The 25,300-nt window shown below is 36.7% G+C and overlaps 1 protein-coding gene across 18 annotated transcripts in view; it reads left to right on the forward strand.

Moving 5' to 3' along the window:
- Nucleotides 1-25,300, forward strand: part of DIAPH3 (diaphanous related formin 3) — a 512,559-nt gene that overhangs the window by 187,135 nt on the left and 300,124 nt on the right. For all 18 annotated transcript variants that reach the window (XR_013355827.1, XR_013355826.1, XR_013355823.1 and 15 more), the window contains 4 exons: nt 1,231-1,295; nt 7,139-7,243; nt 10,404-10,715; nt 11,466-11,580. Coding sequence is in view for 12 of the 18 variants with exons in the window: in XM_077855466.1 (XP_077711592.1) it covers nt 1,231-1,295; nt 7,139-7,243; nt 10,404-10,715; nt 11,466-11,580 (597 nt within the window). In the remaining 6 variants the exon portion in view is untranslated. The remainder of the gene's footprint in view (nt 1-1,230; nt 1,296-7,138; nt 7,244-10,403; nt 10,716-11,465; nt 11,581-25,300) is intronic.

The following is a 25,300-nucleotide window of genomic DNA, read 5'->3' on the forward strand; positions in this document are numbered from 1 at the left end:
GTTGGACATGAGGGTAGAGAGACACTGGAAAATATGAGGCACAGATAACTTCATATGTTAGAGTGAAAATCAGGAGATACTCTTTTCATAAGGGGAATCAGAGGTTTAAGTATTTATTTAGTGCTACAGAGCCAGCCATTTTAGAAAATAAAATTATTAAAATAAACAGGATTAGACAAAGAATGCCATTTTCATCTTCTATAATAGGAAGCTATCTATAATATATTAAACACATAAATCAAGAAATAATGTTAAATTTTATTTAGAGTTGGGAAGCTAACTGCCAGAATAATCTAATAAAAGAAGAACTGTAAGAGGCTGAATTTCAGAAGTGGAATTGAGTTTTTAGTGTAGTGATTTGGTTGTTACTTTTCATCATAAGCCTTCTTTAACGTGTTTTTTAAAATCATATTTATGTATTCCTTGTATTTAAACAAGGGATCAAATACATTATGGGGAATCTATAGGAATCCCTTCTTCTGCATTGTATCCCATCATGTGCATATATATTGTAGCTTATTTAATCAAACAGTTATTGATGGACATCTATTTCCAGATGTTGGCTAACAATATTTTAATGAACATTCTTGCTTAAAGGCAAAATCCTAACAATAGAATTGTTGAATAAAAGAAAATGCGTATTTTAAATTTTAGTACATCTTGCCTATTCATTGGCCAAAATTCATTAATTATACTTCCATTACATGTACTTATGTAGGCAAGTCAGTTTCTCTGTGCTATCTCTAGCACTTGGCATTATTGGATCATTTAATCTTTAATCTGCGTCTCATTAAATAAAGTTTATATTTTTGTATTAGGTGAAATGAAATACCTGCTCATACGTGTTAGCAACCGTTAATTTTGTTGTTCCTAATTTTTGGTTCGTTACCGTTGCCCGTTTTCCTAACTTGTGTTGGATATCATCTTCTTCCTTCAAAATATTAATGAATTGATGATAAAAACCTTTGAATATTCCATGTTACATTTGAACATTCTCCTCCTCTTGTCTAATAGTTTGAAATTATACTTGCGTTTGTCTTTACCTTTATATCTTATGGTCTTGGTATCACACTTGGAAAATCCTTCTCCATGCCAGTATTAGGTTTCTATGTTTTGTTTATTTTATTACTGGCACTATTTCTCATTCTTTTCTATGGTTTTCTTTCTAAACTTTTCAAGTCATAATGATTTTAAGAAGTACTGGAATAAAAAATGTTATTGCAATTTTAGATACTTGCATAGATCAAGCAAAACTAGAAGAGTTTGAAGAGAAAGCGTCAGAACTGCACAAGAAAGTAAGTAATTTTGACTAACTTCCCAAGACTACGGAAGAATCAGGCATGCTTCTGCCTCAGGCATTTTGCTTTTTGTGCTCACTTTCTTCTTTACCTCCTTCAGGTAGCACAAATGCCATCCTAGATGAAGATTTCCTAGACCATTATATTTAAAAATTTTAACTCTCCACTTCCAACCCTGTCCCTCTCTATGCTGTGTTTTCTTCTCTTGTGTTTATTATCAGACTTCCTACCTGTATTGTCTATTTTTCCCTCTATAGTAAACTTTAGGAAGGTTTTTTGTTTGTTGTTATGTGAAGGATTTTGTTTATTCACTGTCCCTGTACCTAGAATAAACCCTGGCCCTCAGAACTTAAAAAAAAAAAAAAAAAAAAAATGAATGTGTGAATGAATAAATGAACAAAATGTATAGCGTCAGTTTTAGGATTGGAGTATTTCTCAAGAAATCCTGTAACTTAGGCTCATAAGATTGAAATTATATCTAAAAGTTTTAAGAGGTTAACTTGCTTTTTGTTTTGAGTTAAGTGGCTTCATAAGATCTAGTTGAACATATAAACCTTTAATTTTAGAGGTCAAAGGTATCAGATATTACCGGTTCTACTTGTTTCAGCCTAGTAGTATTGCTGACCATACAGCCATTCCCTACTTTTCTTTAGGGTGATGTTCTACGATTTCATGTCTGCTCAGGATATATCCATTAGACTTTTTTTCTGTTTTGAAAAACTTACGTTGCCATTGTGGGGTTTCTCACATCTTAAGTAGTCACTCTGCCTTAAATTCTTGTGGCTGGTTTCTCACATTGGAGGAATAAATGGTAATTACTACTACCAGCACCTGAATGAACATATACTAAATGAACATTTACTATGTGTTTGGTACCATGCCTAAGAGGCTACATTTTTTATTTATCTGAACCTAGATGAATCTTGAGAGAGCTATACATTTTTGTAATATTTTAAGATAATATAACTTGCAAATTATGGACAGTCTTTCATAAGTTACTGGGAATATATGAAAAACTTTGTTATGTGTCCTGTGTAAGAAGTCCTGAGGTTCACCACTTAATGAGAGATTAATAACTCCTGAGGCTCTGGCTACAGGCTAGGATTATAGCTATGAATATGATACTGTCCTTGCCCTGGAGCAACATAGGAAACAAATTAATGGATCATTTAAGTGTCATACGTGTTACAGTTGATAGGTGATCATGTCGTAGTGTGACCCCTCACCTGGACTTTGTATTCCAAACTCTCTACTTCGTGTTCTATTTTAACTCTTCAAGAGAAAGTAGTAGAAAACTTTCAAGTACTTGATTTGGATGCATCCCAGATAGTGTAAATTTTCTTTTATAATCATTTTTAGGTATATGGTATATATTAATGTTGTTAAACATGATACCTTTCTCAACATATTGTTTTGAAATTGTAAAGTTTAAGTGTAAGTAGAAGAAAGACCTTGTTCAAGGTTACTTGTCTGCTTTTAGTCAGAAGTTATATGTCTTAGGTATATTCAGAAAATATTGTTTGCTCCATAAAAGATTTCTATTGCCATACCATTTTGTATATATCAGCAAGAACTTCTTTCTGATAGCTTTATAAGGACACATGTAAATACTTTGCTTTAGGCAGGAAGCTATCATAGTTGCTAGACACATTCTTTATTTTGGTGCATAAATTTGAAAAATGAAGACCAGAAATGTCAGAAAGTACATAGAGAATATTGAATTATCAACCTTCTTGTACAGATGCACTAATACATTTACCCCAGGGAATGAAATTAAGCAGAGTCTCAGCCTTAACTGTGTTTCTTGACATTTTTGCATGTAATTTTGTAAAGCGTAATATTGCTCTAGTAACTCTTTTTGGAGAAGAAGGCTATCATATCTGTTTTTATAAAGTACGTCTTTAATGGAGATTCATTTTTATCCCCAAGGCAACTGTGATTTGACTATGGATATTATAAAAATGCTAAAGCAAAGTTTATATTTTGTTTGATCCTTTTAATAGGTTAGGATGTAGAAATTTATCTCTTTGGTAAGTAATACAGATATTTTAAATATGGCCAAACTAATTTTTTATTTTTTATTTTTTTTGGCCAAACTAATTTAATAAATTATTTCAGAGTGTACTAATTATGACTCTGGTGGTTTTGGTAGTTTTATCTTTGTTCCAGTAAATAATCCTTTTTCCTTCCAAATCTTATTCTGAGCCCTATGAGGTAGGATTGTATGTATATTGATATTGTGAAAAAGACTTCATTTTTGTCCTCATAACAATTTAATTTTTTACTTCTTACTAAGCAGCAGTAAACATTGAGCAGTCATAAAAGGGAGAATAGAGAACATGACCTCTCAAAGATTTTCATGCTGGGAGACTGGGGAACTTTAATATATGATATTGACATATTTATTCACAACATATAAAGGGAGATTTGACAGGAATTGGCTCCATTTGTTCATTCAACAAATATTTATTGAGTTTAGTTATAAATGTAAGGCTTCAGAAAGGTAATGAATAAAATAGGTTTGCACTATTAATAAGCTCCCAGGTTGGTGAGTATTACTGAGGTGTGTGCATTTTGATATTTTTATATTACAGTGTAATAACTGTTATGGTAGGAGTACCCTATGTGGTATGTAACCCTATAGAAAGGATTCCTCATCTAGTCTTGGGTGGCCAAGGAAGGCTTACCTGAAGAAGAGATAGCTAATGTGAGTGACTAGGTGAGATAGCCAAGAAGGAGGGAGATGGAAATTTATGGTGGATTTCTTATAGGCATCTCAAGGTTAATATTTCTGAAACCAAATTCAGTTTTCTTTTATCCTAAAAATGCCTTTTCAGGGGCACCTGCATGGCTCAGTTGCTCAAGTGCCTGACTCCGTGATTTTTTCCCCCACTTAAGTCACCATCTCATGGGTGAGAGCTAACCCCATGTTGTTGGGTTCCACACTCAGTGGGGAATCTACTCAGAGATTCTCTCCCACTTCCCTCCTCCCTTGCTCTCTCGTCCTCTAAAATAATCTTTAAAAAAATGCCTTTCCCCCATTTATTTTATATCCCTCTTTCTCCCTGAAAGTTCTTATACTTAGTTTCCAGCTTGCAAAGCAATAGAACACCATAGTCATCTTAGATATACTCACCTCATTCATTTCCTTCACTCAGCTGTACACTAAGTTTTTAGATTCTGTTAAAAAATTAAAAAAAAAAAAAAAAAGTCCCTTCATTTTTTTTTTCCCCGTTCCTCTGCCTCCTACCTTTGTTTGGGCAGGCCTTCAGTTCTTGCTGGGGTAACTGTGGTAGCTTTGAAATTTGCTTTCGTGCCTCTGCTGTTTCTCATTCAGTCCACCTAACACCCTGCTGCACGTTGGGTTTTTCAAAGTGCAAATTTGATCATGTTAATTTCTTATTATAAGCACTCTTGATAGCTTTCCATGGTTTTCAGGCAAAAGGAAAAACATTTTGGTCTATTGTAAAATTCCTTTGAATAATTTTGTTCCTCTCTACATCTGTGACTTAATTCCTTGCAATTTGTTTTCCTCCCTCCTATGGCCCTTAAACATGGTTGCTTGTCATGTATGCACTGGGCTAGATCTTCTGTTTGAAGTGCTAACTGCCCTTCTCAGCTAACTGGTCAGGTTCTTTAATCCTGAGGTCAAGCATCATTCACTCCCATGTCTTCATTCTATTTCTCTCTTGCTGGTAATTTTCATAGGTTTCAGGTTACTCGCTTGCCTTTGCTTTGCCACCAGACACCACACTTACTAAAAGCAATGGCCATATTCTATTCAACTCTGTATCTCTAGCATCTACCACTTTGAGGAACACATCAAATGCATGCTATTATTTATTCTATAATGGGAAATAGGTAGTTTGGGGCCAAGTCCCAAGAGATTCTTAGGTAGTAGATTAATGAATGTGGCCTTTAAATATAGCCACTGACAGTTTAAGAGCAAAAGAAGTCCTGTCTTTTGGGTCATTCTTTTTCTTTTTAAAGACTTTATTTATTTATTCATGAGAGACAGAGAGGGAGGCAGAGACACAGGCAGAGGGAGAAGCAGGCTCCATGCAGGGAGCCTGACCTGGGACTTGATCCAGGGTCTCCAGGATCATGCTCTGGGCTGAAGGCAGGAGGCGCTAAACTGCTGAGCCACTGGGGCTGCCCTGGGTCATCCTTTTGAGAGAATAATAGTGTTCAAAAAAGTTGGGGGGGGGTTGATAAAAATACTGGTCTTGTTTTTTGCTTTGAAAAATGTTCATTGAGCATTTGAAAATACTTTTATGGGCTGATTAGCAGTTTGGAATTCAGGTGAGAAGCTGAGCTGGTGGTAGGAGTTTGGACACCATCAGTGTATGAATGGGGATTGAAGCACGTGGGTGGGGAAGATACCATTCTACCAGGCATGTGAAGTGAGGCCAAGAGAGGGGTGAAGAGTCTTGTCACATGGCAATGTTAGAGTATGGCACTGAGGAATGGGCACCTATAAAAGAATTGATAGGAATAGTCAAGAAGGTAACGGGAGAACCAGAACAGTGTGTTGGAATGCAGCACACTGGCGCACAAAGAATGAATATGGGAGCAGATTTGCTTACTGTAATCATGGGGGAGGCAACACGTATGAGGGGGATGGGTATATGGAAAATCTTTGGAACCTTTGCCTAATTTTGGTGTAAACCTGAAACAGTTCTAAAAAATAAAATCTACGTAAAATAAACAAACTGTAGAGCATTATCTAAATGTTAGTTGGAGGAAGGTGGTATGGTTTCATCTAAACGCCAGATTGGAAGACAAAATCTGGCTTTTACTCTCACGTCTTCACTTACCGGTTCAATGATGAGGGATTAGTTAAGCATCTCTTTGAATTAAGGACAAAATAAGATTCATATATAAGTGCCTTTTGTAAACTGTTGTTTTATATTATTTTTCCCCTACCTGAGATTTGACTGTGTTTTAAAATCTAACGGCTACTTTTGTGAAGTAGTTGCATATTTTTAGATTTATTTTATTTTTTAAGTGTCAAATAAAAGTTCTTGACCATGAGACACTACCCTTTTGAAATTCACCTCTGCTAGGAGAGGTTTTTAGTCATGATGATGGCATGATGAAGTTATTTGAATGCAAGATGGGAATTTGTGATGAGTAGCTATATAAATTAGAAAGCTCATTGGATTCACCCAATTTTACTGTTTGCCTTCCTCCCATAAGGTAATGCACCAGGGTTTTTGAAAGATTACCATTAATCTCCCAAAGATTAATTTCCAAAAGATTAATGATCAACAACACAGATTTTATTCTCTTTAATTATTGCTGAAGGTTAGAGCCTACATCAGGGCTCTTAACTCTCCTGACAATGTAAGAGAAAGTGACACATTTACAAAATGGAGTTATTTAATAATAAAAAAAAATACTATAATGGGATTCTTTTAATTCCTAGTGATAAACTTCACATAAGTTTAAAGTTTTGCAGGTAGAGGTCACAGAACTCAGTACAGTCCTTTGCTCTTTATTATTGTACACAAAGTTGCAATGATATTTAGGAACTTTTAAGAAAAATGTCAATGTTGAAGATACCTCTGGGCTACTTTGCTCCGCCGAGAGGAGAAGGTCACAGACTCCATCTCTGGCTTTGTCTGCTCCCTTGCAAATTGAATGGTTTTTGGTGGGATCCGTAGGGACCTAGAGAAAGACTTTGGGTGACTTAGCAAAATCTACCATTCCTTTCATAAAATGTTTGTGTCCTACTGACAGATCATTAGAATCATATTTCTCTATGAAGAATAGTGCTTTTCAATGCCTTCTTTCTGTCTCCTGTTTTTTTTTTTTTTTTTTTTGTTTGTTTCCCCCAGTTTGAAAAAGAGTTTACCGACCACCAAGAAACTCAGGCTCAATTGCAGAAAAAAGAAGCAAAGATTAATGAACTTCAAGCAGAGTTACAAGCTTTTAAGTCAGAGGTAAAATACCATCTCTCTGGATTGAATTTGGGTATTGAAAGCTTACCAGGGAAGCAAAGGTCATGTCATATCTTCGTAGCTCACAGTGTTTAAACTTTGATTTTACTTGTATCTTTTCATAGAATTGTTTATAAGTAGTTCTATTTTGTAAATTAAAAAAATTATTTTGCTACCTTTTTTTTCGATTTGCATTTTTAAGGATGTCTAAACTTTTACTAATTAATCTGCTTATTTTTAATTTGGATTTTGTTCCTAATGTCACATGTTTTGTATGTAATCATAAAGGGTAAGAAAGTCTTTTTTACTCTTAGATTTGTCATTCATCACTGATCTTTATCCCACTACAGGAAATTATTGCTCAAGCTATTTATTTTTCAAAACCTTCAGCCTATGGGTACCTTGCAGTGAAAGATAACCTCTAGCTGAATGAGAACATTTTCTGATAATTTTTCAATTTCCAAAAGTAAACAGATTTAAAACGTGACAAAAAAAAAAAGAGAGCAAATCTGGATTATGAGGCAGATAGTTCACATACACCCTCTACACATAAAACATTTAGATAGCAAGAAATACATCATCTGCATGTTATGAACGGATGACAGTAAGGAGCTGGAATATTCATAGCAAAATTTCTTCATGCAGATTTGCATATAGGATGATGAGCAATAAGTATAGTTTTGCTCATTTCCTTTCATCCTAATTTATGGTTATGTCGAAATAGTCTCAGATGTACTACTATTTCCTCTATTATTGGCTACTTCAGTTTTCTTTTAAATACTTAGTGGATAGTTTTGTTACAGAGGCTGTAAGAAGGTACCCAAAGAGACAGCTATCTGTTAAGTGTTCAATTTTAGGGGAAAAAAGCTCTTATCTGTAAGAAAATGACTCTCACTGATCTTTCTTTAGTGTACAAGGAGGAAGTAAAATTCATCGAAACTTTGCATCTTTCTTGTGTGCCTCCTTGTCTCTCACACCAAAAGAAATGTTTGATTATATTTCAGATTGAGTTATAGACAGTGGCTGAGAATTTATGTCCAGTTTCCCTTGGTCTGGGCTAATATAATTTTAAAAACTTTTTCTAGTTGAAGCATTACTTGTAAATCCAAACTGAAGAATTCCTGTTGATAAAAAAGAAAATAACCACCAACTTTGGATATATTATTGCTACATGTATTTTATATGAATATGGGAATAAATTTGTCTTAAAACTGAGATTAAATCCAGGAATCTCTTATACTATTTGAAAATATGGATAAGGATGACTATTTTTGGCCATAAGAAGCAAGCCTAGAATTAGAGACTTCATATTGGCCACCATGTTAATTTTTGAAGAACAACAGGAAAAGGTTTTGTTGTTGTTGTTGTTGTTGTTTGGATTAGTGTGTGTTTCTCATGAAATCCATTCATTTATCTTGAGATCCTTCTCTTTGATCAAAGCTATAATGAATATGAGGGGTATGAATAAAATATATCCTATTGTCTGATTTTACTTCATTTACCTTCATTTACTTAACAACCAAGTATTGTTAGGTGCTGGGAATATAATCAAGTTAATCACAGGATAATCTGGCCTCATGAATAATATATTTAAGTCAACCATACTCTACCAAATGAACTAAAAAGAGAAGAAATTCAACCATATCTTTAAGATGTTAATAATTATAAAATGTATATTGAGTGTGAAAATAACACACATCCTTAATATTCACAGGGCATACTGTCCATCTTAACAGCAATGCAGCATAATGCTGAATTGATTCTACTTTATAGTTAATGTTTTTGTTAAGATCTGTTTTTTGATTTGTGGTTTCAATTTCTTTTATGACAAGTTTTTGTTGTGTTGATCTCAGATGTCAATTTCAGGCTTTTATACATGATCTGTTTTCCATAACTTTGCCATAAAACTTTTAAAATGATTTATTAACATTTATTAAAGGCCACAATTTGCAAGATAGTGTGTATGTGTCTTAGAATTGAAATGAGTAATTACAGGAAAATAATCCTATCACAAAAAATGATCAACTCTGATCTTCTTTTATAATAATCAAAATGCATTTATTCTTACCATGCCATAGACACAGAACAAAAGTGACCAGTGGACCTATTTGACTCTTTTTTCATTCCTGGTTTTGCATTGCTTTTCTGTGACCCTGGACAGTGTAGAATAGCAACCCCCTTCACTTGTGATTCATCGCCCTGTACTTGTCTGCTTTTCCTCTCATCTTTAATTCATTCATCCTACACTTCTTTTTTCAATGGCTGTCATTTGCCAGTTGCAACTTTAGGTGCTGGAGAAAGAGGTAGTAAATTATATAGACTTTGTCACTTCCCTCATGGAGCTTATAATCCATCAAAGAGATAAATGCTAATGATTCCATAAGTACTTACCACTAGATAAAGGCAATCAGAAGAGAAGCACACAGTGCTATCAGGGTAAAAGGAGTGGCCAGATGAGGCTTTCCTGAGGAAAGGTTGTGCTAAGACTTGAAAGGATTGGCAGGAACTACCATGTGCTGAGACTCGGGTTCCAGGCAGAAGGAATAGCATGTGCAAGGGCCCTGAGGTTGTTATGAGGTTGGCATAAAGGTGGAATTATATATGAAAGCCACAAGGCCAGTTGATGAGGATTGTGATGTGCCCTTGCAGGGCCTACTTAAGAATTTCAGATTTTTTTTTTCTCTTAAGATAAAGACATGTGACAATGCTATTTAAGTCTGTTGATCTTATTATTTAACCTCTCATTTAAATGCTAGTATTCCATAGAATTCTGTGTATAGATTTGACTTTATGCTGCATGCTCTGTAAATACTGATTGAACTTACCTACTCTCGTGGTTTTCGTTATCACCTAGAAGCTGCTGATTTTCAAATCTTCTAGACCCATATACCCATATCCTTCCTGGACATCTCTAACTGGGTGGCCGTAACTACCAAAATAGGAAATAACATTTCTGGCAGTTATACTTTTATGAAAAAAAATGAAATTCTTTAATTGGGGAGGGGGACCCAACTTGGTTGGAATTTTGTTTTTCAGTTAACCCATGTGAAATTGCTGATACTGAATTATCTTTGATTTAAAATAATCATTTTTGAGGAGAGTATACTTTTACATGTTTCGCAGATATTTTTAGTCATGTTTCTTTTTCCCTCTTCTCTTCTAGTTTGGTGCCTTGCCAGCTGGTAGAAATCACTCTTTGCCACAGTCAAAAGAAAATGGAACTGGCCCCCCAGCACTTGCTCCTCCCCTGCCACTGCCATCTTGTGGAGGCATGCCGCCTCCACCCCCTCCTCCCCCACCTCCTCCGCTTCCAGGAATGCCAATGCCTTTTGGTGGTCCCGTGCCTCCTCCACCACCTCCTCTGGGATTTCTCAGTGGGCGAAACTCTCCTCCTCCACCAACCCTACCATTTGGGTTAAAACCAAAGAAAGAATTTAAACCTGAAACCAGCATGAGAAGATTGAATTGGTTAAAGGTAAAACAGAAATAGATGGAAGAAAACATACTGCCACCTAGATTAAAATTTAATATTTATTTATATTTAATTTCTAGTGGAAATCCTAATCAAAGAGACATTAAATAGACAAGCGTTATTTGAATTCAATAAAAGTGTTGAGACAATGCCCTTTTCTCCCAACTGAGGCTTTCTGGATCAGAAACTTGGTGAGAGTTAATAATTGTTACAGTGGGATTTGATTTGTTATTAAATTGGAAATTCAGCATTAGCATCATTGAACCCTATATGAAGTGTTTCTTGGTGTTCTTTGGAACTTTTCTATATTGGTAGCCATTGGAAAAATTCCTGCTAATTATCACAAGTTGATATTTAGTCAGGACACAGAAATTCTGAATCCTACAGAAAGATGGTTTCATGGTCACACAACATTGGGAAATGATGTGTAATGTGCACTTGAATTGTTGGAGTGCATGCGAGCATTACCTGAGCCTCTGAGAGGAATAATTAAGAAGAAACAAATTTAATTTCACTCTGCTTCAAACCCTCAACTACATGATGGTGGAACTTTGTTGTTGTTGTTGTTCCCTTAATAAAACCTTAGCTTCCCGGGGAATTTGTATTTTATTGAACACACTTTGGGGAAAAATATTACAGGGATTACTTCGTAAACATCTGCTGGCAGCTATGGGACCCTGGGTCTGAATGTAGTGATTGCGCTGGGACAGTTGAAACACCCAACTATTTATGAATCCATCTCTCTGACTGCAGATCAGACCTCACGAAATGACTGAAAGCTGTTTCTGGATCAAAGTAAATGAAAATAAGTATGAAAATGTGGATTTGCTCTGTAAACTTGAGAATACGTTTTGTTGCCAACAAAAAGGTAAGTTGAGCATCATGCTTATTTGTTAATTTTAGTATGTTAACACTGCCAATTTTTATATATTAACTTCTGGAGAGCTTCTTATTTTAAGAGTCCTAGACATGATATTTTTACTTCACTAGTGGCTAAATAAATTATCTAATAAAAAGCAATGTTTAAAATCCAAATTTTGCTATTTACATTAATAGCATGAGCCCTCTTTAAAATGCAAATGGTTCATGCAGAACTTTGTCAAAATTTCAGTATAATAGCTTTTTTGAAGATGTTCTAAATTGGACTTTTGAAAAAAAAAAAGGATGTTTTCATAGAGAATTTTGGCATGAGAGTTCCTTTTTGTCAATGGGACATAGAAAAACACAAAAATGAGAGCCTTCTGGTTAGAATTTTATCACCCTTTGATATTGCAGTGACTGTCAAAATAACTGGTATGAATCACATGGGATAGAAGAAATACCAAATTTATTGAAACCTTGAAAGTTAGCTTAAAATAGAAGTATATGAATAGGTTATATGATCTTTTCCTTAAAAGTGATAGCATTCATTTTCTTTCCTTTTTTTTTGTGATAGTAGCTTTTCTTGTTTGGTGTTTTTGTTTTGTTTTGTTTTGTTTTTTAATAATTCAAACATTCTTATCTGAAAATTGGATCTCTACCACACATTTCAGAGTTGATACCCACTTAAGCTATTGAGTTAATTTTTAAGTTCTGTAATGCTTACATTTTAGGCCTATATTACAAGGTACTTACATCAGTGATTACCTTTTAATTTTCAAAAGGAACCTTTTTCACCATAGGCTATGCCACTTATGACTGGGCTCATTGACCACAGAAAGCTGAAGGAGAGAGATGTATTCCAGCTGGAGATGGGAAAGCTTGCTATCGAGAGGGAAGAATTAACTTCTTAAAATACATACTGGGGGGCACCTGGGTGGCACAGCACAGTCCTTTACGTATCTGCCTTCAGCTCAGGTCATGGTCTCAGGGTCCTGTGTCATTGGGCTCTCTGCTCAGTGGGGAGCCTGCTTCTCCCTCTCCCTCTGCACTCCTACCCCGCTTGTCCTCTCTCTCTTCTCTCTCTCTCTCTCTCAGAATCTTAAAAAAGAAGATACTATGTATTAGGCACTATACTATGTATCTGATTAAACTTGATAATCAGAGCAATGAAAGGATATTGGCAGATCCTAAAAGAAAAAAATCATTTGCATTCCTTTGAAATGCTTGTAAAATATACTATAAATTAGAATATCTTTCTAGAAAATAATTGTAAGTTAGAAACTCTAAAAGGTGATTTTAAATTAAGGTGGCTTTCCAGGATTTGGGATTAACCCAAAACCTTCAGCAGATATTTTTGGGTACTGTTCTTGACCAAAATAGTAAAACTTGTGTTTTGATCTTTGAAAACAGTGGGAGTTTTCCCAGCAGGCTTATCCTAGGAAAACTTGTGAAGTAAGCAGATCTTAATTTTACCTTTTGATTATGGAGAATGAACATTTTCTTTGAATAAGATTAGTGCACTCTTCAGGCAATCAAGGAAAATATATGGCAGTTAAAATGTGTATTTACATGTAAAACACTTCAGAATTTCAGATTTCATAATCTGGAATTGATTAGTTTTCCCTTTGCTTTCCTAGTAGCTACAAATGGTGGTACCTTAAAGCTATTTAAGTTATACTGCCATCCAGCTACTGTCTCTTTTTTTTCCCTCTTTACTCTGATTACTTTCTTAATTAATGAGGCCCAAAAGGGAAACTTGTTAGCATGTCTTTAATTTAGCTGTAGTGCTAGCCCTAAATGAAATAATTGGACTTTTAAAAAATTCTTAAGTCATCTAACTTTAGCCTTGAGATTCAAGGTTGAAAAAAAAAAATAAACCAACAATGTATTTGCAGGATCTAATATTAGTTATAAAGGTGAAGGTGAGGGAAGGACACCCTTTTTCTGAATACTCTGTACTTCCATCCCTTTCTGCCTTTGGACAAGCTGTCCCCTCGCCCCTGAGTCTCTCATTTGACGTAGTGGCTGGCCGAGCCCCACAAATTCTATCATTTCTACTCAAATGCTAACTTCTTTCTTCTGTGATGGTGGATGATTTATTGGAAAACAAAATTGATGCTTGCAGAAAAGCAGGATTTTCTATAGATATTTTGTACTAAAGATCAGAAAAGTAGGCGAGACTAAAGTATTTGGAAAGCTTAGACAAGACTAAGGGGCTGGTGGAGTCACCACCTTGCTCCTTGTCTATTTATTCATGGCCTGGCCCCTGAGTCTTTAGGTCCAAATCTTTTGCCTGTCTCCTGTGACTCCAAAGGTTACTTTGAATCAATTTTGTAATTTCCGCAGAATTCAAAATTAAACCTTGTCATTTATTATTCAGTCCAAGGTGGCCAGACAGTTGCTCTCTGATCTCTAGCTGGCAGGGAAAAGTAAGAGGCATTGCCTACTGGTTGATTTTCATCTTTGGTTTGCATTACAGCTTCATGGTGAAGGACAGAGGATTCTTGTTATTGGAGACTCTACTGGGTTTTTAGAGAAATAGAATATCTGTTTTTTTCTTTTTCATTGCAGTAATTCTTCTGTCTAAAAACCAGGGCATTTTGTGATAACGTGGATGGACCTTGAGGGCATTATGCTAATTGAAAATATTCAGACAGAGAAAGACAAATACTGTATGATTTCTCTTATATGTAGATTCTCAAGACAACAAAAAAAGTAAACCAAGCTCATAGATAGAACAGATTGGTGGTTGCCAGAGGCGTGGGTAGGAGAAATGGGCAAAGGGGGTATAAATTGATTGAACGAACAAAAAACCCAGAGCTATTTCTCTGATTACAAAAGTGAAAGTTCCATTCCAGGAATTTAAAATGGTAAATGCCAATCAGTTGTACTCCCTAAACATTTGAAATAGGTAGAAAGAAAAAAGGAACTGAATTCAATCATTTACTCTCTATCTGTTCTAGTCACATACTCTGTATTTTTTGGTCACTAAGGTTTTTTGTTTCTATGGAAGACACTGCTTTGGGTTTTATAAACTTTCAGATTAAGATGCCTTGGTTTTGGTGATTTTATACACTGAAAGTTGGAAAAGGAAGAGGGCCTAATAGTACCCATAGAGCATCTGTGGTGTACCACTCGCTGAACTGGGCCATTTTCACGTTACCTTGTCTAATTCAGGAACACATCTCTACTGAGATTTTTCTCCTGCACAACATGCTAACTCTCCAGAATACCACCCTGCCTCAGGCTCTGGTAGAAATAGCAAGGTATTCTAGGTAGGAGCTTGGACATTTCCTCATGACTCATGTTCTTCTTTATTATATCTTCTCCCAGTTAGATTTTAATAATGTTGTCTTTTAAACTAACCTTCCTGTGATGTTTATAACATTGCTTTATTAGGAAAGTGCCTGTGCCCTATCTTTAGGAGTACAGGAAACTGTCTTAGGCTTTTCCTGTGAAATCAACATGTTTGCCTGATTCAATTGTATTGCTCTTTCTTCTATACCTTATTTTGCTATCAAATATGACTTTTGGGGGGCAGCCCGGGTGGCTCAGCAGTTTAGCGTCGCCTTCGGCCCAGGGTGTGATCCTGGAGACCCGGGATCGAGTCCCACATCGGGCTCCCTGCATGGAGCCTGTTTTTCCCTCTGCCTGTGTCTCTGCCTCTCTCTCTCTCTCCCCCACCCCCCCATCTCTCATCTCTCATGAATAAATAAATATTTTAAAAAATGTGACTTTGGTTTCCTTGCCTTTCTTCTACATTTTCTAGACTTTTGAGTTCTATCTTAGCTTTCCATATTTTAAATTATTCTGAAAACAAAACGTAGGCATTTTTCCTGGTCATATTTTTCTTTTTCTCATTCTTCCTCCTTCATTCCTCCCACTTTTTCTCTCTCCTGTTTTGGCTACCACTCTTCAAGCAAATATCTATTGGGTATACATTGTGTGTTAGGCCTTGTGTTTGGCACTGGGGAGAGAAAGGCAGACACGTGCCCATTCATGTGTTGCTTTCACAATCTCCATCAAACGCAGTCAAATTCCCCCTCAAGTTGAAGCACAGGAATGAGGAATGGAATGACAAATGTTGATTTTGATTCAGAAAGGACTGCCATGTTTTACTCTCTTGGGCTCCTGTTAAAACCTAACAAGATTATAAAAGAAAATTGTTTTTATATCTCTTTGAAATTTAATCACAATATTCATATATTGAACATTTGGTATCATCAAAATAATGCTAATGACCTGTGTATTTTTTACCAGATTGGAAGCATCCATTGGCTAATTTTTACAGGCTGTTGGAAAATGGATTAAAGTATACTAACAGGTTATTGGTGTTGGGTTTATCAACTAAAATTAATATTAATTACTTTCATTATTCACAAACTGTTAATAGGGATTAAAGGGCTTTTTGAAAGTACATGAATAGTCTAATTCACTTAAACTGATTTATTATAAAAATGTGATTCCACAATTGTTAGCTTTCTGAAGTAATCACATTTTATAACAGGTGCATCATATTTGCTAGATAAGGCCAATAAACTGGTTTATAAATAATTTCTCAACTGAACAGTTATGGCATATGGAAACAGTTAATGGATTATGCACTTAAAAACAAATCAAGCTTAGATTTCTGACATCATAGTTCAGTGGACAAAGTATTGGGGTATGGAGTGATAAACCATGGATTATTCCAGGGACTTGGCTGTGCTCAGGGTGTCGCTTTGTATTTGAAACACAATTTATTCCTCTGTATGAACAAAAGTGTATAAAAAAAATCCTAAACTAGCTCACAAGCCTACATGAAGATGAATAACATAATTTGTAGCAGTGTTTTTTTTTTGGAAATATGTGTTAATAAAGAGGTGATGCCAAGATGAATGCAATGTATCTTAAAGTTTTCTGAGAAGACATTTGACAAACACTAATTTGGAAAGATTGAGGGGGAAGTCAGTGAAGAATTAAATATTTCCCTAGGGATTTATACTTTGGTTCTTGTCTGTGTCTGAATCTGAATCGAACTAAAGACTTAAGGAAATGATGGCATAGGTCAGAAATGTCTTGTTTCACCATTAGAAAGTATCTCATTGTTACCAATTATTTGTATTTTGTGTTGGGTTGCTAAAGAAACAGAAATTTATTCTGAAAGCTCTAAAGAAATAGAACTTAGTGAAAACGGCTAAGGAGAGTGGGGTTGTTTAGCCTGGAGCCACAGGCGACTTTTAAATCCCAGAATGCTTCAGTTACATGCTTAGTTATACAGCGTATCTTTGGCATCATGTGATGGGAATTTTAAAGGCCCTTGTAACTAGGCGCATTACTTGTGTATTGTACAAATGCTATAAACAGAAAAGGAGGAGACTTAGATGTGCGTGCATGGGGAGAGGTGCCCATAAACATAGCTTCCTCCCCCTGCTGTTTTCCTCTTCTCTCTTTTCCTTTTAACATTGGAGAGACGAATGGTTCTAGGGAGCACTGGATGCCTAGAGTCACTTGACTAGTAGTAGATCCGGGTAAACTGTGTTCCTTTTAGATTACAAGGTCACCTTTGGTGTTTTAATTCTTGCAGTCTGTAGTGGTGCACTTGTAGCTGTCCTCTCTTGACAACATTGTAAGGTTGTTAGATTTTATTGTCCTCACACATTTTTTTTCACTCAGGATTTCTCTTCAGATCCCCATATCTTCTGTCTTCTCCCCATTTACCCAGGTCATCTCTTGTTGCCCTCTGGTTGCTCAAAGTACACTTCCCTATTTCAGGCAATTATTCTTTGCTTTGTCTACATTATGTTCTCAAGACTCCCACTCATAATTAGTGTACAGTATTAGTCATCTGAAAAAATAAAGGAGACACATCCTTCTGAATGCACGGTTTTATTTTATTTTGCTTTAAAGATTTTATTTATGTCTTCATGAAAGACACAGAGATAGAGAGGCAGAGACATAGGCAGAGGGAGAATCAAGCTCCCTGTGGGAAGCCTGAGGTGGGACTCGATCCCAGGACCCCGGGATCATGACCTGAGCCAAAGGCAGATGCTCAACCATTGAGCCACCCAGGTGCCCTGAATGCGTGATTTTAATCTTAAAGCAATACTTGTAAATCTGGCTCTTCACACTGCTCCTTTCCCTCTCTCTCTTCTTCCTTCTTCCCTGTTCCCTCTGCCCACCTCCACAGACACTTGCCAGGCTTGGAAGAAATAGGATCACGCAGAGTTAGTATTGCAACCTGATGCCATAACTAGAGCACTAGAGAAGAGTGGGGGGTTGTGGTAGGAGCGTCATAAGGAGATAGATGTAGGAGGCTTCTTGCTGAATTGTATGCTGTTGGAATTAGAAAATAATGTAGTAAATTCTTTTGTAATAGGAAAAAACCTTTTATGAAAATAACTTTTTTAACCTTGAATTTCATAAGTTAGTTTTTGAGGTAACTATGTATTTGTGTTTTTGTGAGTTGGGTGTGTTTTGTCCCTCAAGGCTAAATCATTTAGTCACAGTTTATAATTTGTAACACGTTCTATGCATTTAACACAAGCAATCATGGATTCCTGGCATCTAAGGAGAGCACCAGATTAGAAACCTTTGGTTATCACAGCTTTCACTTGTCTAAGTGCTTGTCTGTGTCTTAAAAGAATGGCTGTTTCCAAGGCAGATGCATTCTAGTTCAGGAGTTAACTTAGGGTCTTAGAACTTGGATAAGAAAAAAAAAATTACTTTCACTAATCTCTAATTGAAATTTAGCTTTTCCTTTGGTTATAAATACAAGCAACAAACACATTAGCACCTATGCCATTTCTACTTGTTCAGTTGATATATACTTTTATTTATATCCCACTAGAATTATTTCAGATATGTTAAAAATATTATTGAAACTTCTCACTACTTCAAAATGCGGGTAGCTGCGAGACCTACAGCTGGCTTCTGTTGTTCAGTACACTAATAAAGAAGCATATTTTGTCAGTTGGGTCCTCCAGGAGCCAATGCTGAGAGATGTTGGTGTACCAGGTTTTTTTTAGGACTTGTGCTGTGGGCAATGCAGGTGAAGCGTGAAGGTGGAGAAAGCAGGACTAGGGAGGAAGAGCCTTCAACCGTGATGGAATATGACAAATTCTCAGCCATCCTAGCTGGGAGGTTGCTCTGAGGCAGAGGGCATGTTAGGGGAGTCACGGGTAGTGCTGCTGTCATGCTCAGCCATTGGCTGGGGTTGCCCAGGAATAGCATGGCCTGGACTCAGGAGGATCCTGAGGTTGCTAACGGCTTGACTTGCCAGCCAAGTGCACTCCTTGCAGGTATACTCCCTTCATAAAGGAAGATCTCCTATGTATTTTATTTTCTGCATTTAAGAATTATTCTGAGAAGCAGTCCACCTCTCTACCAGTGGGACCCATGGCAACCAAGGTTATGAAGCCTGCCATAGCCTTTCTACCTTGTACAGTATTGGGCATGAGGCCCAGGCCGGGGGCCTTGGCCTGGACTTGACTGCTGCCTATTTATATATATGCAATTTTATTTTTTTTTAAAGATTTTGTTTATTTGGGGGAGAGAGTGTGTGCACACCCAGAGAGAGAGAAGGAGGGAGAAGGAATCTCAGGCAGACTCCCTGCTGAGCCTGGAGCCTGATGTGAGCTCGATCTCACCACCCTGAGATCTGGACCCTGAGATCACCCTGGAGCCAAAACCAAGAGTTGGAAGCTTAACTGACTGAGTCACCCAGGCACCCCCTCCCCTTCTCTTTAATTCAAGGGGCTAATACATTATCTGTAATGAGAATGAGATATTTCATCCAACTAGGAATACCTTTTTATGGTGACTTTAACATCAGGTTGTTCATTTTTGGATCCTCTTTAACAGACGAATGTATTTGTTAATGAAGATATGTCAAATCTGGCAAAACTAAGAAACTCCTTAATGAGATAATAATACAATGGTATTGATGATAATTTTTTTTTTTAGCAGTTGTGTTTGCCTCAGATCATTTTATTTGCTACCCAAAACAATCCTGTGGGAGAATCAAGGCGAATATTGCATAGATGTTATATGTAAAAGAAACTTGCACTCTTCAAGCCAAGTTGAGCTAAAAGGAGCTGCCCCTCTGAATGGAATACAGATCTGAGTCTAAAGCCAATGCTTCTCTGCTGTGGCATGCTGCTGCTCTGATTAAAAGAAATCCTATTATGTTTTATTTAAAGTGCTCTTCTTTGATTTAAAATAATTTCCTTCTCATCTCCTGCCACCTTACCGCTGCCCCACAGCAGTTCACCCTCAGCCCACAATTTATATTAAAGGCTTTAAAAACTTGCCATTTTTTATTAAGACCATCTTTCATCATTTGGCCCCTCTATTCATTTTTGTAAGTATTTGAGCTGTAAATACCAACACCCTGCTGTGGAGTGTGGAAGGAAGAGGGACTGTGGAGTCTCCCCCACCACACACACACACATGTGTGACCCTGGCTTTTGCAGCTGTAGTTCTTTATAAAATGGGGGAGATGATACCCATCTCAGAAGGTGATGTGAGGATTATATCATGAAGATTTTAAAGCATCTTTAATGGCCAGCTCATTGTAGTTGCTCAGGAGTTATTAGCTGAACTTAAATTTTGAGAATGCAGGCTCATTTCCACTTGTAAAATTTTGTGTGCCTCCTCTGAATCTTCTGGATGACCTAGCCAGCTTTAGCCCCACCTTCCACATGAAGTCTTTCAAACCCTAGAACTGCTGCATTAGCTGCCATATGTTAGTGGCCACTTGAGAAGAATTCTGTAGCACCGATTGTACCATCAGTTTTAGAAAGTATTAATAGATTCCGTACATCCTGTTTCTTTCATTTTTGTGTATGTCTTTGTTGTCAGATGCTTTATTAAATTCCTGTAGAAGGAGGGATCTGTTGAATCCGGAAAATCATACTGGTTTGTTTTTTTTTCCTCATTTTTTCCCTAAGTTTGTCCATGATTTTTTTTCTTTCAGTTTATAAATCATTAATGGAATTGAGCCAATAATTTCTGTGATATTATGAGATTTAAAAACTGAGAATTTTAACTTGGCGCGATTGAGCTAATGCTTTGAGAGTGAACTTGAAAAGCTCAATCAGCACTTGGTAAACTCCAGTTCTTGTTACTTATTCATGATTATTTTTGACAGTTATTTACAGTTTCAAAAATTAGCGAGGATGGTATGTAAGGCTTAATGTAATTATAGAACTGGGATATATTAAGGCGTAGGGAACCTGCATTTGATAGGCCATAAGCTTCACTTGGCTCTTGTATTTGCCTAAATTCTCCCCAGGGTTTGCAGGAAGGGTGATAACTGTTAATTTTCTTATTTTCATAGAGTGCTAGCAGAAGGTTCAGAGGAGTGATAATTTTTCAGGAATAGATTTTTTCCCCCCTCCTCCTGCTTTATGGTGTAAGCTAAAGACATTATTAGGTGAACCATATACAGTAGATGAAATTCTCCTGTTTTGACATACTAAGAACTTCCTGTGGTTTAGCTCCATTCTTGTTTCCTAAAGTGGTGACTAATTAAGGAAATACATAGAGCTGTCTTTATAACTTAGTTGATAAGGAACATTGGTATTTTGGCTTTTCTAACAGCATGTCAAATAATCGATAAGGAGGGAGCGAAACCCCTGAAGTGAGAAGTCTTTATTTTGGAATGTCTTACAGTCCCCAAATCTAAGATTGAGAGACACCTTTGGAATTTTCCATGCTGTATTAGTCTTTATAAATCAGTGTTTTCTCGTGAGTCGGTAAGGAACTTTGCCTGCAAGGAAACCATAATTGGCTAAAAGCGATTTAGACAAGAAGTCAGGTGGTTGGTTTTCTTAGATTTGGTAAATTCAGGGTCCCAATGATGTCAGGACTCAGGATTAGCTCTTCTTTACTTTCTTAGCTTTCCTTCCATTTCTAGCATAGCTTAGCTAGTGAGGGTAGGAGGAATCATGCTCACAGATGGGGCTTTGTATTAATTTTGTATTGCTGCTATAACAAATTACCGTGAATTTGGCAATGTAATGCAAGTTCACTGTTTTACTTTTTTTTTTTTTTAAGAATATATTTTTTCATGAGAGAGAGGCAGAGACATAGGCAGAGGGAAAAGCAAGCTCACTGCAGGGAGCCTGATCTGGGACTCGATCCCAGGACCCCGGGATCACTATCTGAGCCAAAGGCAGACTCTCAACCACTGAGCCACTCAGACACCCACTGTTTTACATTTCTGTGGGAAGTGCCTCATGGTCTCACTGGGCTAAAATCAGCATGTCAGAAAGGCTACATTCTGGAGAGTCTGGGGGGCAATCTGTCTCTTCCTTTCCTTGTCCAACTTCTAGAGCTGCCCACATATGTGGCTTCCTTAATGACATCCCTCTCAGACTCTGACCTCTGCCAAGAAAGTTCTTTTGAAGAACTTTGTGATTCAATTGGGTATACCTGGCCAATCCATGCTAGTGTCCTAGTCTTCAGGTTTCTCACTGTCATCATATGTGCAAGGTTTGTTTTTCCACGTAAAGTAAAATATTTACAGTTCTAGGGATTAGAACATGGTCATCTTCCGCAGAGGAGGATGAGGGTGCTAGGATGAGCGGTCCAAAAATTGAAACATTTCACAAGGTACTTGACTCTGTTTATTCCACTCATTAAAATTAAGTCTGTCTTCTTTATGTGTATGTTCCTTTTACAGGAATGCCATATTAGGGTCCTGGGGCATTTTAACTCTGTAAATTTATTTGTTCTGTTCATTAAATGTTATTGAGTTTCAGATTTTTAATAATCACGTTAACATGTTTTTGTTACCACTCCTAAGCGCTTTTCTGCAGTTTTAGGAAAAATCCTTACAAAATGTCTTTCTAAGTACCAGGAAAGATTTTTTTTTCCCTTCTTTAGTCAAATATACTATATTTAATGAATGGGCAACAGGTATCACACACAGTCTATTAAGGTATTTTCTAGTTTGTAATGTACGCTATAAATTTTATTTTTCTTTCTGAGAAATTACTAAATTCTGTATATTTATACATATATTTTCAACCCAGAAATCTAGGGTAAAGAACCATTGGCATTTAAAATCAAATGGGTGTGGCACCTGGCTGGCTGAGTTGGTTAAGTGTCTGCCTTCAGCTCAGGTCGAGTCCCTAGTCAGGCTCCCTGTTCAGTGGGGAGTGTACTTCTTCTCCCTCTGCCTCTCCCTCTACCACCGTGTTCTCACACACGTGCTCTTTTTCTCTCAAATGAATAAAAAAAGTCTTTTTTAAAAAAAGAAAGAAAACAAATTGGTTCTTTACTCTTATTTGCTGCCTTTGTATTTTAAGAAAGAAGGAAAAAGTGGTTCTAATTTAGAAAAAGAAATGCATTATATTTTATACATTATTAATTTTTGGGAGATAACTTATGATTACATTATTAACTTTCTACACTTGCTGTTGAAAAACAATTTCCTCACTTTGTTGTTTAGTTTAATATTTAAAAATGCAGATTATGATTCTTGTTTGTGATTTTCACAACATATTTTCATCTGAATAGTGTTTGTTTTGTGATAGAGACTTTGGGAAGAGGGATGTTTCCTGGTCCAGATATTACTCAGACCTAATAAGCATCTATAAATGGATGTGAACATACAATTTCATTACAACCTAGAAAGTATATGTTGTTATAGTTGCATATTTCACTGGGCAATTTCAAGTACAATATATAAAAAGTTTATTTTAATTGGAAAAATTTCATCACTGAGGAAATCCCATTTATCAGAAAGATCTAATGCAACCACATTTCACACAAAATAAGCAATTTATTTTAATTTAATTGTTGGCTGTTAGTCATTTGCCAGTCTACTCTTCTATCATAATAGTGCCTTAGACTCATTCTTTCTGAAGCAGAGCTCTTCTTCCTCCTTTAATCTTCTTTTCTTTTTCAATTAGAGAACCAATTATTTTTCAGGGTTTCACAGGTCACAGTGGGACAGTTTGGCGCTCTGCTCCCACAGCATAGGATTCAACCCAGAAGAGTTGAAATAGCCAGTGGAATAATTGTTTGTTTTTAAATGAGGAGTATTAGTGTTTAGAGATTTAATGTTTTTCTTTTTTAAAATTGTATTTTTTTCTGAATAATACTTTTCTCAAGTTTTATTGTGCTTCATTTCAAACCTTGCCCATCTATATAAAAGTGAATATGAGCTCTCTGACCAATCATTTGTGTTTCCATTACCCACTTTAGTAGATTGCACAGTGTTTCCTGGACTGATAGGGAGTAAAGCAGCAGTCTGTGCTAGCTTCAGTGTGGTAACAATACTTTTATAATAGAATTTCCTAGATGTGTGTGTGTGTGTTTCATAAACTTACATGTTTATGAAAGAATATCCTTCCATGAACCAGATAATCCAAAATTGATAATCATTTTTTACCAGCTGCTTCATTTTTTATCGGCTGTTTTGCTCTGCAAGATTGTTGAGTGCAGAGAAGGCAACTGATGGGATCATCCCATGCCCATTTTTGTATCTCTGAGGTGTGCTTTATCAAAAAAGCTATTTTCGTGAATGTGTTCTTGATGAATAAGCGTAACTTACCACCTCAATAAATCAAAATTTCTCATTATTCTTGATTATATGAGGGTTGTAAGAAGTCCAGAACAGCTGTTGGAAGCAAAAAGCAATGAGAGAAAGAAGCTGACTTGAACACTAAGAGGGAAGAGGAGCACCTGCTTGGCCCTGATAACCATGCCTGATTCTTGTATTTTAAGATTTAGGCCTTCCTCCCATTTTCATGTATAGAGGCTGAGGCTCAGAGAAGTTAAAAATCTGGCCCTTGGGGTCACATCATTATCAAGGAGCTAGCAGTCAAGAATTCACTTCTTCCAGACTCCCTACCTTGTGTTCTTTCCTCTCTCTCCTGTTTAGACCAGAAAGGGAAAGAGTCCGTGGAAGTGGATGCGGACTGGTGTGGAAATGACCTTGGTATCAGCTCCCCTGACTACATGTGTGGCACACAGTGACCTCTTTTCTTTTCTTCCTTTAACCTTTGGAAGCTCTAACAGCTATTTCATCCATTACATACGTATTTCCAACTTGTTTTTTCCTCTTAAATACCTTTTATATTGTTTTCTCCTGTTCTTCCTCTTCTTAAGAAAGTAATGCCAGCTGTCTTCAGATTTTTCACCCCTACAAATAGCACATTTTTCCTATCCCATGTGTGTATGCGTTCTAAAGGATTAAAAAGAAAAAGAAAATCTTCTCGGTTATTGGTAGCTTTTTTAGGGTCTGGTCCAACTTGTATTTCTAGCTGTATTCTCCTTGTTATTTTTCTGCTCTCTACACTAGACTTCAGTAACTTTGGTCTATTTTTTCACCAAGTATGGCTGTGCATTTCATTGCCTCTCCCTGGGTCTTCATCATTTACTCTGAGTGTTTTAATTTGCAGTCTCTACCCATTCCTCATCTCCTACGACAATTCCCCATGGGAGCTACTGCCGCCTTATTGGCAGTAGTCTTCCACCAGGTTCTGCGTTGGCGAGCTTGCCTGGGTTCTGCCCCTGGCTGCCACCTGCTGTGCAGTTTTCTGCTTTCACATGGTTGAACCCTTTCTCTTTCACTGGGAGAGTGCCAAAGCCTCTGGAAACCCTTCCCTCTCCTGCTGCTCTGCTCTCTCTTTCATCTCCTACTACCTTCTCCTTTGTTCTTTTACTTCAGCCACACTGGAGACCCCCCCAGATTCGCTGCAGAGGTTCCCTGTCTTGGACATGGAAGGGGAAAA

The sequence above is a fragment of the Canis aureus genome, chromosome 17 (assembly GCF_053574225.1).
Source record: "Canis aureus isolate CA01 chromosome 17, VMU_Caureus_v.1.0, whole genome shotgun sequence".
NCBI lineage: Eukaryota > Metazoa > Chordata > Mammalia > Carnivora > Canidae > Canis > Canis aureus.